General features: G+C 42.8%; 1 protein-coding gene across 1 annotated transcript; it reads right to left on the bottom strand.

Moving 5' to 3' along the window:
* Positions 1–4,134: 4,134 nt before the first annotated feature.
* On the bottom strand, positions 4,135–4,717 carry CEBPG (CCAAT enhancer binding protein gamma). Its single transcript, XM_044081559.1, has one exon. The coding sequence runs from the start codon at positions 4,592–4,594 to the stop codon at positions 4,151–4,153; it is 444 nt and encodes a 147-aa protein (XP_043937494.1). The 5' UTR covers positions 4,595–4,717; the 3' UTR covers positions 4,135–4,150.
* Between the last annotated feature and the right edge of the window lie 9,966 nt (positions 4,718–14,683).

Genomic DNA, 14,683 nt, shown 5'->3' with positions numbered 1-14,683 from the left:
ACAGGCCTCCGGACCCATCTAAGGTATAGACATCTGCGGGTTCCATAATTGAAGCACTTCTCGGCATACCAGACTCAGAATGGGTCTCAGTAGAGGCCTGAGAATCAGAAGTAGCGGGTATCAGGGGCTGAGAAAGCACCTCACTGAGTACTGGCGAACTGGTGACTGGCTTAGGAGAAGCGTTGTCATCAGTTTTGGACCTTGACGGCCTGTTTCTGTCTTTTTCTTTGTGTTTTTTAGGTATTCCGGTAGTCGGATTGCTAACCAATGACATTTCTGGATAATTAAAGCGTGAGCCAAAATATTTAGAAGCAAAAATATACCAACGCTTAATAGTGCGTTGATTAAATTTAGCACAAAACCGACAGCAAAGTACGTTGTGGTCAAGGCCTAGGCAAGGAATACAGTACAAATGAAAATCCTTATGAAGTATTTGCTTCCCACAAGTAATGCAATTATTAACTTTTACTAACATCAGTAAGGAGCAAGAAAAAGTTTCCCCAACAGGGTACTTAGCTTTTTAGTTGAAGACTTCGGTTCTGAAACTCGAAAATGAAAATTTCAGGAGTCTGCCGACCAGAACTTGTGAACAGCTTCTGCTTCGGGCACTGTGTGGCAAGAAAGACTGATGTAATGGCGTCGGCTGCATGTTTTATACTCCTGATGACCTGGCATCATGGAAGAAGGGACAGCAACTGACGCAGGACCCAAGACTTTGTAATTCAGGCCGACTGAGGGCAACCTGCCAGCAGATTACCCAAATGTAATGACTGCAACAGTGAAACACGAAGAACATCATTTAGCAGTAAAAGCGTCTGCTGCGGACAGAGGTGGGAAAAAGCAATATAGTTCTCTGCAGCAAACAGTCCTGTAAAACAGGAAGTACTAGACACAACAGATTTTGAAGAGACTGAGGAATTCCTAAGAAAGGGGGAAGAGACTTCCAGGATCTTCTTTACCACATTTCTACAAAAAATAATCTACTTGTCTGAAGGGGTCTCCATCCAGGCCGGAAGTGAAAGAGTCTTTGAGACAAGGGAACCTGGCCAAAGGGAAGGGGAGGAAGTGAAAGGAAAAAGTCATAAGGCTGGAGATTGACAAGGAAAGGAAAGCTTAGATTCTTTGTTATCCTGCGCCGATTTGTCTTGAAATCTCTGCCTGTTTAGCCCCTGTGCCCTTTTGTGACTGCTTTTCTTCTCTTAACAAAAGGTCCAGCTTTAACGGTATAATTCCTATGGAGTTTAGGCACTCGGGAAAAGGAAAATCTATTTCAAGGTTTTCATAAACTTTCCCTTTTCCTGCACGGTCTTGAACAGATCTGCAGCCACAGAGCCAAATAAATGCTGTTTGTCCAGAGGAGAATAACAATTTGGCCTTGACAACCTCTGGTACAGACTGGAGTCTTAACCAAGAACACTGACAAATGACAGGCCCTGATGCAGGTATTATGGAAGCTGCAGTAAGAAATGAAAGGGTCCCCAGCAGGGTACTTATCTGCCCAAAAGCTGGTTAGCTGAACCAGTTGCAAATCTCTAAAGCAAATTTCACACTCCTCAAAACTGAGGTGGAATCCTTCAAAGCCCCCGGGCCTGTGGAAAATACGGCCCAGACCGCAGAATCCTTTATAAACGCATTCTATGAACACCTTCAGGAATGTATGGATCATGCGATCCCAAATAAAACCAAGACCCAATCCTCCAAAGGCAGACGTCCTGTCTGGTGGACCCCAGCCATAAACAAACTATACAATAGAAGGAGGAAGCTACTAAATGATAGAGCAAAATCCCAAAAAGAGAAGGCATCACTGATCAGTATTAGCAAAAAACTACGGGCACACATAAAATTGTCTAAGGCCAGCTTCGAGAGAAAAATTGCACAGGACACTAAGGATAATCACAAGGCTTTCTTTAGTTATGTTAGGAACCTGGGTGGTAATTCCCAGATATGCTCAGAATTAGTCCAAAATGACAAAAATACACCGAACCCACAGACATTGCCAACATCCTAGCTGACAGGTTCAGCAACCCCCCTCCCACCAAAAGGGCAAATATCTATCCCAGCAGAGTGCTGCCCCTGACATCTCAGATGCTCAGGTAAGAGCCGCCTCCAAAGCAAAAACACAGCATCAATGGGACCAGACGGTGTCCCGGCTGCCCTACATGAACTCCAAGAAGAGCTAAACCCAAACATAAAACTACTGTTCAATCTCAGCCTTACTACAGGATATGTGCCCAAAGAGTGGCGTACAGCAACAGTGGTCCCTCTCCATAAAGGTGGTGCCTCAACGGATCCTGGAAACTATCGTCCCATAAGCCTGACTATCTTGGTCTGCAAAGCTATGGAAAGGATCATCATGGACCTCATAAATAAAGATATTGGGGACTTACAAACACTGGATCCTACCCAGTTCGGCTTTGTTAAGGGCAGATCCTGCCTCTTAAACCTGGTTGATTTCTTTGAAACAGTCACCAAGGCCATTGACGAGGGGAAGGTGGTCCACACAGCCTACCTGGACCTCGCAAAAGCCTTCGATACAATACCCATGTATGCATTATAGATAAGCTCACCAGCTTAAATATAAACCCCTATGTCACTAGATGGATTGCAAATTTGCTCAAGGACAGAACCCACATGGTTAGAATTGCTGGAGCCATGTCAGACTCCAAACCAGTTACAAGTGGTGTCCCACAAGGCTCAGTCCTGGGACCTCTCTTGTTCGGTATATATTTCTTGGAGGTACAGGCCAACACGGAAGGACTGTGGCTGACCAAGTTCGCAGATGACTGCAAACTGGGCGCCATAATCGACTCTCCAGCCGACACAAGCATCCTCCAAAAGGGCCTCATAGAAACAGACAACTGGTGCCAGAGCCATGGCCTCAAGCTAAATGCCAAAAGTGTATAGTCATCCCTTTGGCAAAAACAGTGCCCACAAATTACCACATAGGTGGTAATCCATTAAGTACAGAAGAAGTAATTAGGGACCTGGGGACCCAAGTTGATAGCAATCTTTCATTTGACAACCACGTGGCCAAAGTGGTTAGAAAAACATTTTATATAGCCCACCTAATCATGAAGGGATTCACATCTAGATCAGGGGACGTCATCGTGCCTCTTTACTCATCCCTCAACAGGCCCATAATTGAGTACAATGCCCCTTTTGGGATGTACCTTACCAGACACCTGCAGCAACTGCAAAGACCTCAAAAGTACCTCACCAAGAGGATCAAAGGGCTCAAACAGATGCCATATGCTGCCCGGTTAAAGAAACTCCAGCTCTACTCAGTGGCATACCACCTGTTCAGAGGCGATCTGTGCCTGACGTATAAAGCCATGTCCAACCCGGAATTAATGGACATGGTGCACCTCAGAAAATCCAAATCCCATCGAGCTACGTGCTCGAGAGACTTGAACCTCAGCACTGAAATAAATAGGACATGCTGGAGGGACAGATTCATAACCCAGAGGCTCCCTTCACTCTGGAATAAAATCCCAGTCCAGGTTAGGCAGAGTCCCTCATTGACTCTCTTCAAGAGGAATCTTGATGAGTGGATGGAGATCATAGGTTTACCCCGGGTATCACTTCTGTGTCACTGTTAGACAGAGGCACAGTATACTAACCTCGAAAAAGGGCATAGCAAAATAAATTTAAAATGGGTGGCGAAAGCCAAACACATTCTGGCTAGGCTTATAAATGCCCTAGGGCAGATAGCCTAGTATGAACCTATGAACCTATGTTTCACAGACCAAAGGCGTGGTGAACTTCTGCTTTCCAGCTGGTAGAAAATAAGTTCTGATTTAATTCGCCATTGTACGTCCCTTATGTACCTTCCACATTCGGGTTTAGGTCATACATTGGATGTATACAGAGAGGAAGGCACTCAGGCATTGGCATGTTGGCCAGACATACTACTATCCTTGGTATGATATCCCAGTTGGCAATAATGTGACAGTGACCTTGGAAGGAGATTATTCTATTCTACTACTAAAAAATATTCAGTGATGCATTGTTTAACTCATACCTTCAGTGTAAAAATTTAAAAAAAGAATAATTTGATAATTTTAACATTACATCTATGAAAGGTAACCTGGATCTCAAAGCATTACACAGATATAAGAAACTATACATCAAATATAAAAATAAAAGTTTATCATGTGTTTTCTTGCTTTGCTGTAGAGCTTTCAGTACTGTGAGGCTGCACACTGTCTGCCAAACTGTGAGCATGTTCTAGAAATAAATCCTTCAAAACACCAAGTTCCTTTGTAAGGAGTTTGATTTTTGCCTCTAAGCGTTCATTTTCTTCTTTTAGTTGGTTAACTCTCACGAGTGTGTCTTGAGCTTTCTGTTTGCTTTTTAATCGGCTTTTCTTCACAGCCAGGTTATTCCTCTCCCTGCGCTGACGATATTCTTCACTGTTTCTGTCCATGACAGCATTTTTTCTAGCTTGCTTGCTTGGTGGACTGGCCTTGCCTCCACCTATAGAGCAGTCTGGTATCAACTGTGGGACTTGCTGTAATCCACTAGTATGGGGTTGAATGTGAATAACGCTGACGTTTTGATCTGTAGTACTCTTCTGTTGCAGCGTTTTGCTCATTGGGACCAAATTACTGTTGGTAGTCTTTATTTTATTTCGAGGAATGATAACCTGCGTTTAAAAAGGTAGTAAGACTTGACCACCTATAGAGAAGTAGAGTTTGCCTGCTTTACCAAGCAGAATGTGTTGCTGAAAATAGGAATGGAAAAATACATTAACAAATGAAAGGATGAGGATTAATATCCTAGTAATTTAACATTATAATGGTACAGAAAATAAAAATAGCAGCTAAGACAAAGATCAGTTACTCTATTAGTTAATACTGGATTAAATGACATTCAGTTAACACTTTTTCTTGTCAGTGAGGTAATTGTTTTCATTAGCAAACCTAAGTGCATTTAACTGAATATATTCAAGTTTTAAAAATCCATCATACGTGCCTTTATGAAAATGTATGGCACCTCCTGTATTTTAAATTTCATGCTACAAAAAACAACCTGCAAGGCCTATTCACATGGTGCAATATCTTGTCACAACCTAATTCTAATCTGCGCCAATGGAGAAAGACTTGCTACATGAGGCCTGTGCCAAAAAGCTTTTATCGAGTATTAATGCAACAAGGTGTGACAACTGTCACACTGCAGCAAACACAGGGAGCCTACAAGGCAAGAGATAACAGTACTAGTATAACAAAGAAGAGTGGGAAAAGACTTGCTTCCTTGCTAAGGCAGAAAACTTAGATTTTGTCTGTTTTCTCTTTCTAAGAGTGGCTAAGCCAAGTAAGGTAGACTGTGGGGAATGGGGTAAAGAGCTCCTGGTGAGAGGAGGAAAAATGCCAACACGATTACCCCTGTAATGCAGCTAGGAGGAGTCCTACCTGGAGGACACCTTGAAAAAGGCTCTACGGAGCGGGAACCGCAGTACAGCCTTGAAAAAGGCTCCTAAGGGGTGCCCCCTGTAGTGGCCTCGGGGAGGGCTGTAGATAATCAAACCATCTCCCAGAGGAGCTTCCAGGAGAGAGGTTCCTGGAGCCATGCAGGGGGAGTCATTGAGCCTGTTTCCTATAAGGTTGAGACCTATCTTCTCCACCCTTGGGAGTGGAAGCACTCCACTGTCTAGGTCTATACGAGGTCTGTGCTTGGGTATATCTACCCCTCTGAGGTCTGTCCGAGCTGGGAAAGAACCAATTCTTAGCTGGCCAATTTCTGCTAAATCTAGGAGGCTGAACTTGTAAGAAATCCTTAACCGTTTTCATGGATTTTGCCTTATCCTCCATTTTCTTTATAACCTCTTCAGCCTTAGACCCAAACAAAACATTTTGCTGAACAGGAGCATCCAGTAATTTTGCTTTTACTTGATCAGGCAAATTTTGTTCCTTTAACCAAGCATGCCTTCTAATGACCATGCCAGTGGCTGCCACCCTGCAAGAGGCCTCCAAAGCATCAAAACCACAGTGTAAGGTTATGTTTCCCCACCTGCTCAGTAGCATACATCAAATCTTGTAATTCCTTATTGTCTGCACAAGCAGAAATGGTACACATTTTTTGTTTCATAACAGTTTTTGTTTCATAACAGACAAAAGGTATTGCTGATATTTCAACATATGAAATTGACAATTCAAAACCCTAATAGATAAAGTAGCAGAAGTGTACACTTTTTTGCCTCATCTCTCCAAAGCTCTAGAATCCTTACCTGACGGAATAGGGTTCTTAGCAGTGGCGGCCTTAACACCTTTAGGACCCTGAGAAATGGTTCCTGGATCAGCAGTAGGATTTTTAAATAGAAACTGGTGAGAGTCAGGGACTCTGTAATATCTATCAGGCTTAGCAGGGGCCGGAGGAAAGGAGTCAGGGGTTAAATTAGACTCCATATAGACATCATCCACAATATCCAAAATAGGAGGAATAGCCAGGGGTCTTCTCTTAGATTCAGAGTACTCCTGTCCTTCCCAGTGAAAATGTTCCCTCATGTCATGTAAAGTTTCCCCAAAAGAGTAAACTTCAGGAGGAGAAGCTGAAGGAATGGATTCCTCAGCATCAGAATCCTCATAAGGAAGGAAAGTATAATCCTGTTCAGAGGAAGACACTGAAGAGATAGATACCTGATCAGAGGATTCACAATCCAAGTCTTGTCTTTGACTTTTGTCTGGAGGGGGATGGGAAACCCTAATCATAGTTAGCAAGTCCTCCGCCATTTTAAGCATTTGTTTTTGAGATTTATGTCCTGGATCAGAGGAGGCCTTGGGCTTGAGTCTTTGTTTTAGAAGGAGTCTTTGTCTTTACCTGAAGCTGCGTAGGCCTGAAACCCCCCTCGGAAGCCGGTACCTGCACAGCGGCTCCGGACCCATCTGAGGGAGCATTATCCGAAGGTCCTGCACCTGGAATATCCGAAGGCCTAGTTGGCTCCTCGTGGGAGTCCATATCGGCAAGCGGTTCTGTAATGGCCGATGACAGGGGCTGCGAAAGCGCCTCACTGACGATGGCCGAACCGGCAGCTGGCTCTAATTGTAAACTGTCACCTGATTTGGACCTCGGAGGCCTATCTTTATCCTTGCACATTTTATGAACTCCGGTAGTCGGAAGCGTGTCCGATGACATGTTTTAATTAAATCGCCTCCCAAAGTAATGAAAGGCAAAATCGTATCTCCGTTTAATAGTACGTTGATTGAATCTAGCACAAAACCGACAACTAGCTATGTCATGGTCAGGGCCTAGGCAAGGAATACAGTAAGAATGAAAATCCTTATGAGGTATTTGCTTCCCACATGAAATACAATTATTAACTTTTTCTGACATTGGACTGGAGCAAGAAAAAAGTTTCCCCAACGGGGTACTTAGCTTTGAAAAGAAGAATGTCTTCGGTATGAAGCACCAAAAATAACAGGAGTCAGCCGACCGGCACTTGCGAACTACTTCCGCTGCGCGGCAAGAAAGACTGGAGAACATGGCGTCGGCTGGGAGCTTTGTACCCCTGGCACACTGATGTCATGGAGGATGAGTACACAGCCGACGCCGAACCCAGACTTTGGGATTCTGGCCAACCGAGGGCTGCCTGCCGGCAGGAAGAACCCTACAGTGATGACTACAACAGTGAAACACGATGAACATCCACACTACACGACAATAATTTAAAGAAAGAAAACACATATCTTACACCTTGTGTGGTAGAATTTCACAATACAGTTCATTAACTTCTATGGTTTTTACCCTCTCTGATAATGTGATTATATTTTTCCCTCATGATTCCGAGTAGTAGCAAACATGCTTACTAGAAAGGGGAAGAGTTATGTGCTATTTGGTATTCAAATTTCGCCAGAATTTTTAGCTGGATGTTCCTACTTTCCAAGGCCCACAGTTCCTGTATCAATAACTGCAGGTTGAGAAGTAGGATTGCAAGTCTTATATTTTCCTAGCTAAACTAATTACTTAATAAATGTGGTACTGAGGAGGAATGTGAAGCCTCAGTCATGCACTGCTGTGTGATTCAGTTCCATATTTAGAATATGGCATTAGAGTAAAAAAAACATTTCTGCTACACAGTAGATTAGAAAACTGGTAAACAAATACACAAAAAGGGGTTATAACATTAGCAAATAGCGTAATGAAAACTGATAGATACCAAACTGCACTACATTTCTATGATGTTCTAATATACATCACCTCCTTATCAAGATTAGGCAGTCAAGGGGCAGATTATTAAAAGGATGAGGAAACCTAATAACCATGAATATTTTTCATCTGAGGTGCTATAACTCTAAACTGCCCAGATTTTTGTCTCATATTTTGGGTTGGTTCCTCATAAAATGTGAGATTTTCTGTAAAATCATTGGTGATTGAAGTCATTAATTAATAACACATATTTGAGTTTCAAACCATTTCATTCAGAAAATGCATCCTAATACAAAACCTTAATATTTAAAATATGTCCCTATTTTGGGGTCTTTGTCCCCCCCCCCACCCTTTACTTTAGGTTTAGTGTAGAATTCTTGCACTAAGAGGTTCACAGTTAAGGAAGTGAAGGCCATGTCAGGAAGAAAGCCCAATAAGCACATTTCTGTCTGGTTCTTTACATTAAGAGGTCTTACTGTAGCACTGTATGCATATACTTGACTGAAAAAATGTAAGTTACATACTTACCCCATCAAGGGATGTACAGTAGTATCCTCTGCACATAAGATTGCATCAGTTTGGTATCTAAAACTTTTCCAGACAGCCAAGTTCCTCCTCTTTACCAATAAATCTGTTTGCAGAAGGACCCCTCTTCCAACTGCTGTAAGTCCATGCTAACATGGTACAAGCAAGAAAAAAAAAAAAAAAAACCTCATTAAGGAAACTGGATTCTCTAAATGAACTTCACAACTAAACTGAAGAGGCCAGTGGAAGGAAAATGGACTGTGCAGGAAGATGGACCTGGACCTACACATTTATTATTACAGTAAGTATACAACCTTCGTATGCAACAGGACTGGTCCAGCTTCCTGTTTTCCTAAACAAAAGGATCTTTAAATGTAGTTGACTCCAAAGATATCCCTTCTTGACGGACACACAGCATCTTTGTAAGGGCAATTAGAAGAGGAGAATACTGGACCTTAACTGTTTTAAAAAGGTACAGTCCCAATGGACCAGACAACTTTCCATCCACCTTCCTCAAACAATCTGCAGACAGCATTGTCCATCCCATCTCTATTCTTATAAATAGATCCATACAAGAATCATATGTCCTTTCTATCTGGTGCCACGCTTACATCGTCCCCCCTCCAAAAAGGTGGCAAAAATACTGATACGACCACCTTCAGGCCTATTGCCATCCTTTCCCTGCTTTCTAAAATACTAGAGAAAACAATACAAGCACAACTCATGGCACACCTAACACTAAACAATCTCCTCTCCACTACCCAACAAGGCTTCCGCCCTGGCCACAGCACCATGACTGCCCTTCTTTCCTTTCTTCAAACCATAAACCTCAAACGCTACTCAGGTAAGTTCGTATCCACACTATTCCTAGATCTGTCAAAGGCCTTTGACACCATCTCACACACCCTACTTTGATCACAACTCTCCACCCTACACCTCTCTCTGACCACCATCGCCTGGTTTTCCAGCTACTTATCCAACAGCCAACAAGCTGTACAATGGAAAACTTGAACCTCCTCCTTCCTTCCCACACCCACAGCTGTCCCACAAGGTTCTGTTCTTGGCCCTTTTCTTTTCAACCTATTCATTAACAACTTTCACCAATCCATCCCAGACTCATCTATCATCCAATATGCAGATGACTCAACAATCACCTGCTCAGCCTTTTCCCCCTATGAGCTCCTAGCAAAAACCCAAGTAGCCTTCTACAAAACAGAAACCGGGATGCAGTCTAACCATCTGGCACTGAATGCAAATAAAACCAAACTAATGTTTTTTTCCCCTACTAAAAAACTCCATTGACAATCCACATTCACCATACAGAGCCAAAACAACACCCTCCTTGAAATTGTTCCCAACACCAAGATTCTTGGCATCATTATTGATGAAGAACTAAAATTTGACACCCACATCCACTCCACAATCAATTGTTCCCAACACCAAACTTCTTGGCATCATTACTGATGAAGAACTTAAAATCTGACACCCACATCCACTCCACAATCAAGAAAATCCACCAAAGGTTAGGTCTCCTCTACAGGCACAACCGCTTCCTAAGGCCCTCTACTCATCAAACTCTTGGATCCACCTTCCTACCCCCTCCCTTATGTATGGTGCCCCTCTTTTCACCAATCTCCAGCTTGGCCTTCAGTCCAAACTTGAATCCTGTTACCACAAGATCTCCAAATTTGCAACCAATTCAAAAAAACTCATCCCACCACTGCCACTCCATCATCACCCTCAACTGGCTTGAACTACCCAACTACCTCAGTTACCTACAACTCACCATTGCCCACAAGCTCATCTTTAAACCTGCCAACTGCCCAGCTCTCGCTACTTCCTTAAAATCTTACATTCCTAACCGTTCACTCAGATCCAAAAACCAAAATCTCCTTCAGGTCCACAAACCTGCAAGACCTCCTGGCCATCTACTGCTGTCCCACTCCATAGCTAAACAGTGGAACTCTCTCCCCACACACCTATGCAACCTACCTAACCATAAAAAATTCAAATCTCAGCTACTCTCTCATCTTTCTTCCAAATGGGAATGCCCTTGCCATGCTCCAACTTAACCCCCCCCCATTCCACCTTGCCATAGTCATCCAAATACCTCTACTATTACTTCATCCCACCCAAAACAATCCCTCTCCTACTAAAAACTAATTTTCTCTCTAATATCTATTGTACTATACTCTCCAATCTTAAATATACTATTACCCTCTCCATGCATAATATTTTCCTAAGCTACTAATGGCTAGTAGCTATATATTTTGAAATGTTAAACCTACAATTGAGTTTATAACAAAAATATTCACTTTATGTAAATGTTGAAATTTCTGTATTGAATTATGTCTTTTCATTTTTGTAACATTGTGACAAGCCAATTGCAAATATCATGGAGCTTATCTGTAAATGTTTAATTAGCTATGAACTACGTTCTTTTGTAACATGCGAAATGTAACTTGCAATTATTGTGGAGCTTTTCTCCCCAGGCCTCCACTGAAAACGGGCTCTTCTTGGCCCAGTGGACTTCCCCAGTCATCATAAATAAATACTGAGGGACACTTCTGACCCCAGTAATTGTTATCAGAGGGCAACAGATATGTGAAAAGTTGATGTCTAGCTACTGCAGATCTAAAACAAAACTTCATACTTCAGAGCAAGACAAGACAAAATGCCTGTGTGCAAATGCTATCTGACTGACAAGATGGGTAGTACTCCAACATAGATGGGAAACACTTGGAAGTAAAGAGAACGAATGGAAGATTACACACTGTATTACCAAGCTCTCAAACAAGTTACAAATGTGAGGACAGTGTGCATAAAGGGTGAAGTACAGCCAAGGGAGTTGCTTCTCAACAACAAAAACAAAAGACATAGCAAGACATATGGGAAATTAACCTTAACACTACAGAAGTGAAAGCTAAATAGGTTGTAGAAAATACTGCTCCACAACTTCACAGTGTACTTGCAGCTTGCTTTTAATCTAATTTGGGGCTGGATAGTAAAAATGATCACTTGATAAAGAATGTAAGGGATCTGCAAGATGTTTAAAAGAAATGGGAAAAAAATCTAAACATCCTCTATTAACATTCTATTTGCTGGACTGTTGCCAAGGGCAACACAGATACAGCTGCCATGTGGCACAGTTATTAGGAATGCAGCGGTGTATTTTTTTTTCTTTTTACAGAGTTTTTAGATGCCTTCATAACAGACATGCACACAGACAGTCCAATGACCAATGTTTTTATAAACTTTTTCCTCAAAGTGTAACTTGTTACGTTGACTATAACCTTCATCTGCCTCCAGATGCACCGTGATATACTGAGTGCAGGCTGGTAGTTCATGCAGGCACCTGCCCTATGCTAGATCCCCAGTCTAAGTGCATGGTAGCACAAAACTGGACAACCTTCAATCTTTCTATTATTTCTGCACTCTTACGACACCTGGCTCTTTCTTTTTACATTATTATTTATATAAAAGGGTGTTTCCCCAGCATGAAGGATACAAAATAAGAAGTTATGTACTCACCATAACGTTTTATGTGAGTTGTTCATCTCACCTTCATTCCTGACTGATGGGTTCGGAGTTGAACCATTGGCTTCGGTATGGCTGTATGCAAACTCGAGATCTTCCAGTAGCTCGAGGCCAAGCCCCTATCCCATGATGCACTGTGAATTACCTCAGATCTTGTTTGCTGCATGTACTATAACCATATAAATGAGCTATCCTCCTATGGAAAGGAAGAAGAATTGAGCAATTAGGATGAGACCAACATCTAGGTCAACTATCGGCCAGGAGGGGGAAGGAGGGAGGGATGTAAGAATGAAGGCAAGATGAACAACTCACATGGAATGTTATGGTGAGTACATAACTTCTTAATGTGAAGTTGTTCAATCTCGCCGTTCATTCTTGACTGACGGGTAGCGTCCCTAGCACCATCAATCTCGGGTGGCTCACGGGAGTACATTCTTCAGGACCATAGACCAAAAAGAAGCCATGTCCCTGGAGGACTTATCAACTTTGTAATGCATGATAAAGGTATGAGGTTTAGACCAAGTGGCTGCTGCACAAATGTTATCAAGGGGCAATTTGGCTTGGAACCCAGAGGTTGTAGAAACTGCTCTGGTTGAGTGAGCTTTAATCTTGTGTTGCAAAGGCATATTAGCAGCTGAGTAGACATAGGTGATACAATCAGATAACCATTTAGACAGAGTTCTTTTAGCCACTGGTCTACCTTTTCTAGATTCAGAGAATGAAACAAAGAGTTGGTCTGACTGTCTGATATCTTTTGTTCTATCCAAATAAAATCTGAGCTCTCTGTGAACATCATGTTTGTGCAGCATATACTCCAAGCTGTTGGAATGATTAGGGAAGAAAACTGGTAACTCAATGACTTGGCTGAAATTAGTTTCTGAACAAACTTTGGGCAAAAAAGAGCGATTTGTCCTAAGACTGTCCTGTCAGCATAGAAAATCAAATAAGGAAGGCTGACAGATAAATTGAAGTTCTGTGGCAGAAGTAATAGCTACCAGAAAAATGGTTTTCCATGACAAATATCTGAGGTCACAAGATGATGCTGGTTCAAACGGGGGAAGGATTATACGTGTCAGCATAAAATTTAGATTCCATGTAGAATAGGGAGTTTTCAGATGGAAATGTCTCCTTGAGAAAAGCCTTGGATAACTTGTGAGACATGATATTTAACCAGTCAATCCCAAGATGAAAGTTAGATATAGCAGCCAACTGGACCCGAACTGTTCCAGCTGCCGCTCCTTTGTTAAAAATCATAGTCAAGAATTCTAGTATGGATGTCAAGGGTTTTGGTAAGGATCATCAGAGGCCCATATGGAAAATCTCTTCCACTTACTAAGATATAATCTTCTAGTAGACACCTTATGAGAAGACAAAAGGATCTGTTTTGTCTCACTGGAGAAGTTATGAAGCCTGGCTATGAGAGGAACTGGAGCAGCCAAGCTGTCAGCTTCAATGACTGCAGAGAAGGATGAAGATCCCCCGACGGATGTATCAGAAGGTCTGGAACTGGGTCCAGAATCCAGAGATCCTCCAAGAGATAACGTCGAAGGAATGGGAACCAAATCTGCCGAGGCCAATGAGGGGCTATAAGAATGATGGTCCTTCCCAGGGATTTTGCTTTCTGTAGAACTTTGGGTATCAATGGGACTGGTGGAAATGCATAGAGGAGACCTGGGGGCCAATCATGTACGAGTGCGTCCCTCGGGGCTTCTCCCAGAGGAGGAATCAGGGCAAAGTAGCTTCTGCATTTCGTGTTGATGTGGCTGGCAAAAAGGTCGCAGCAAGGCTGGCCCCATTTGCGGAAAATCCTGTCCGCAATCTCTTTCTTGAGGGACCATTCGTGCAGCAACAAGATCGTCCTCAGTTTGTCTGCTATCACGTTGGATCTCCCCGGGATATGCGTTGCCATCAGAAAGCGCTGAGAGGAAACAGCCCACTGCCAAACTCTGAGGGCTTCTCGGCAAAGGGGGTAACACTTGGTTCCCCCCTGCTTGTTCAAGTACCAGACTACTGACATACTGTCTGTTTGAATTGCAATCGTTCCTAGGGGAAGAGAGTCCTGGAAGTCCTGTAATGCCAAAAGTACTCATCTCATCTCCAGAACATTGACATGCAAGTGTGACTCTTGATCTGTCCATGTGCTTGGGCAGTCTTCCCCTGAAAATGCTCCCCCCCACCCTATCAGGGAAGTGTCAGTGGTCACAGTGGCTACTGGAGGGGGTAGAACAAAGGGGCATCCTATGGTGACGTGAAGAGACATCAACCACCACTGGAGATCTTTCTTGCAAGAGCTCATAATCAATATAGTGAGGTCCTTGGGAAGTTCCTGGTAAGACTATTGAGTGAACAACAGCCATTGAAGAATCCGCATATGCATTCTTGCATTGTATGGCTAGGATAGCTGCAGCCATCAAACCCAATACTTTAAGAACTTCTGAAGCTGGTGCTCTGTCTTTCAATACCAATTTGCTGACATGCT

This window comes from Protopterus annectens, chromosome 8.part1 (assembly GCF_019279795.1).
Source record: "Protopterus annectens isolate FY-2018-M chromosome 8.part1, PAN1.0, whole genome shotgun sequence".
Classification (NCBI taxonomy): domain Eukaryota; kingdom Metazoa; phylum Chordata; order Ceratodontiformes; family Protopteridae; genus Protopterus; species Protopterus annectens.
This window is presented reverse-complemented; position numbering and strand designations above follow the sequence as displayed.

Bases quoted from the DNA above. Each gene is read 5' to 3' on its own strand.
- CEBPG (XM_044081559.1), bottom strand. From the start codon at position 4,594: ATGAGCAAAACGCTGCAACAGAAGAGTACTACAGATCAAAACGTCAGC.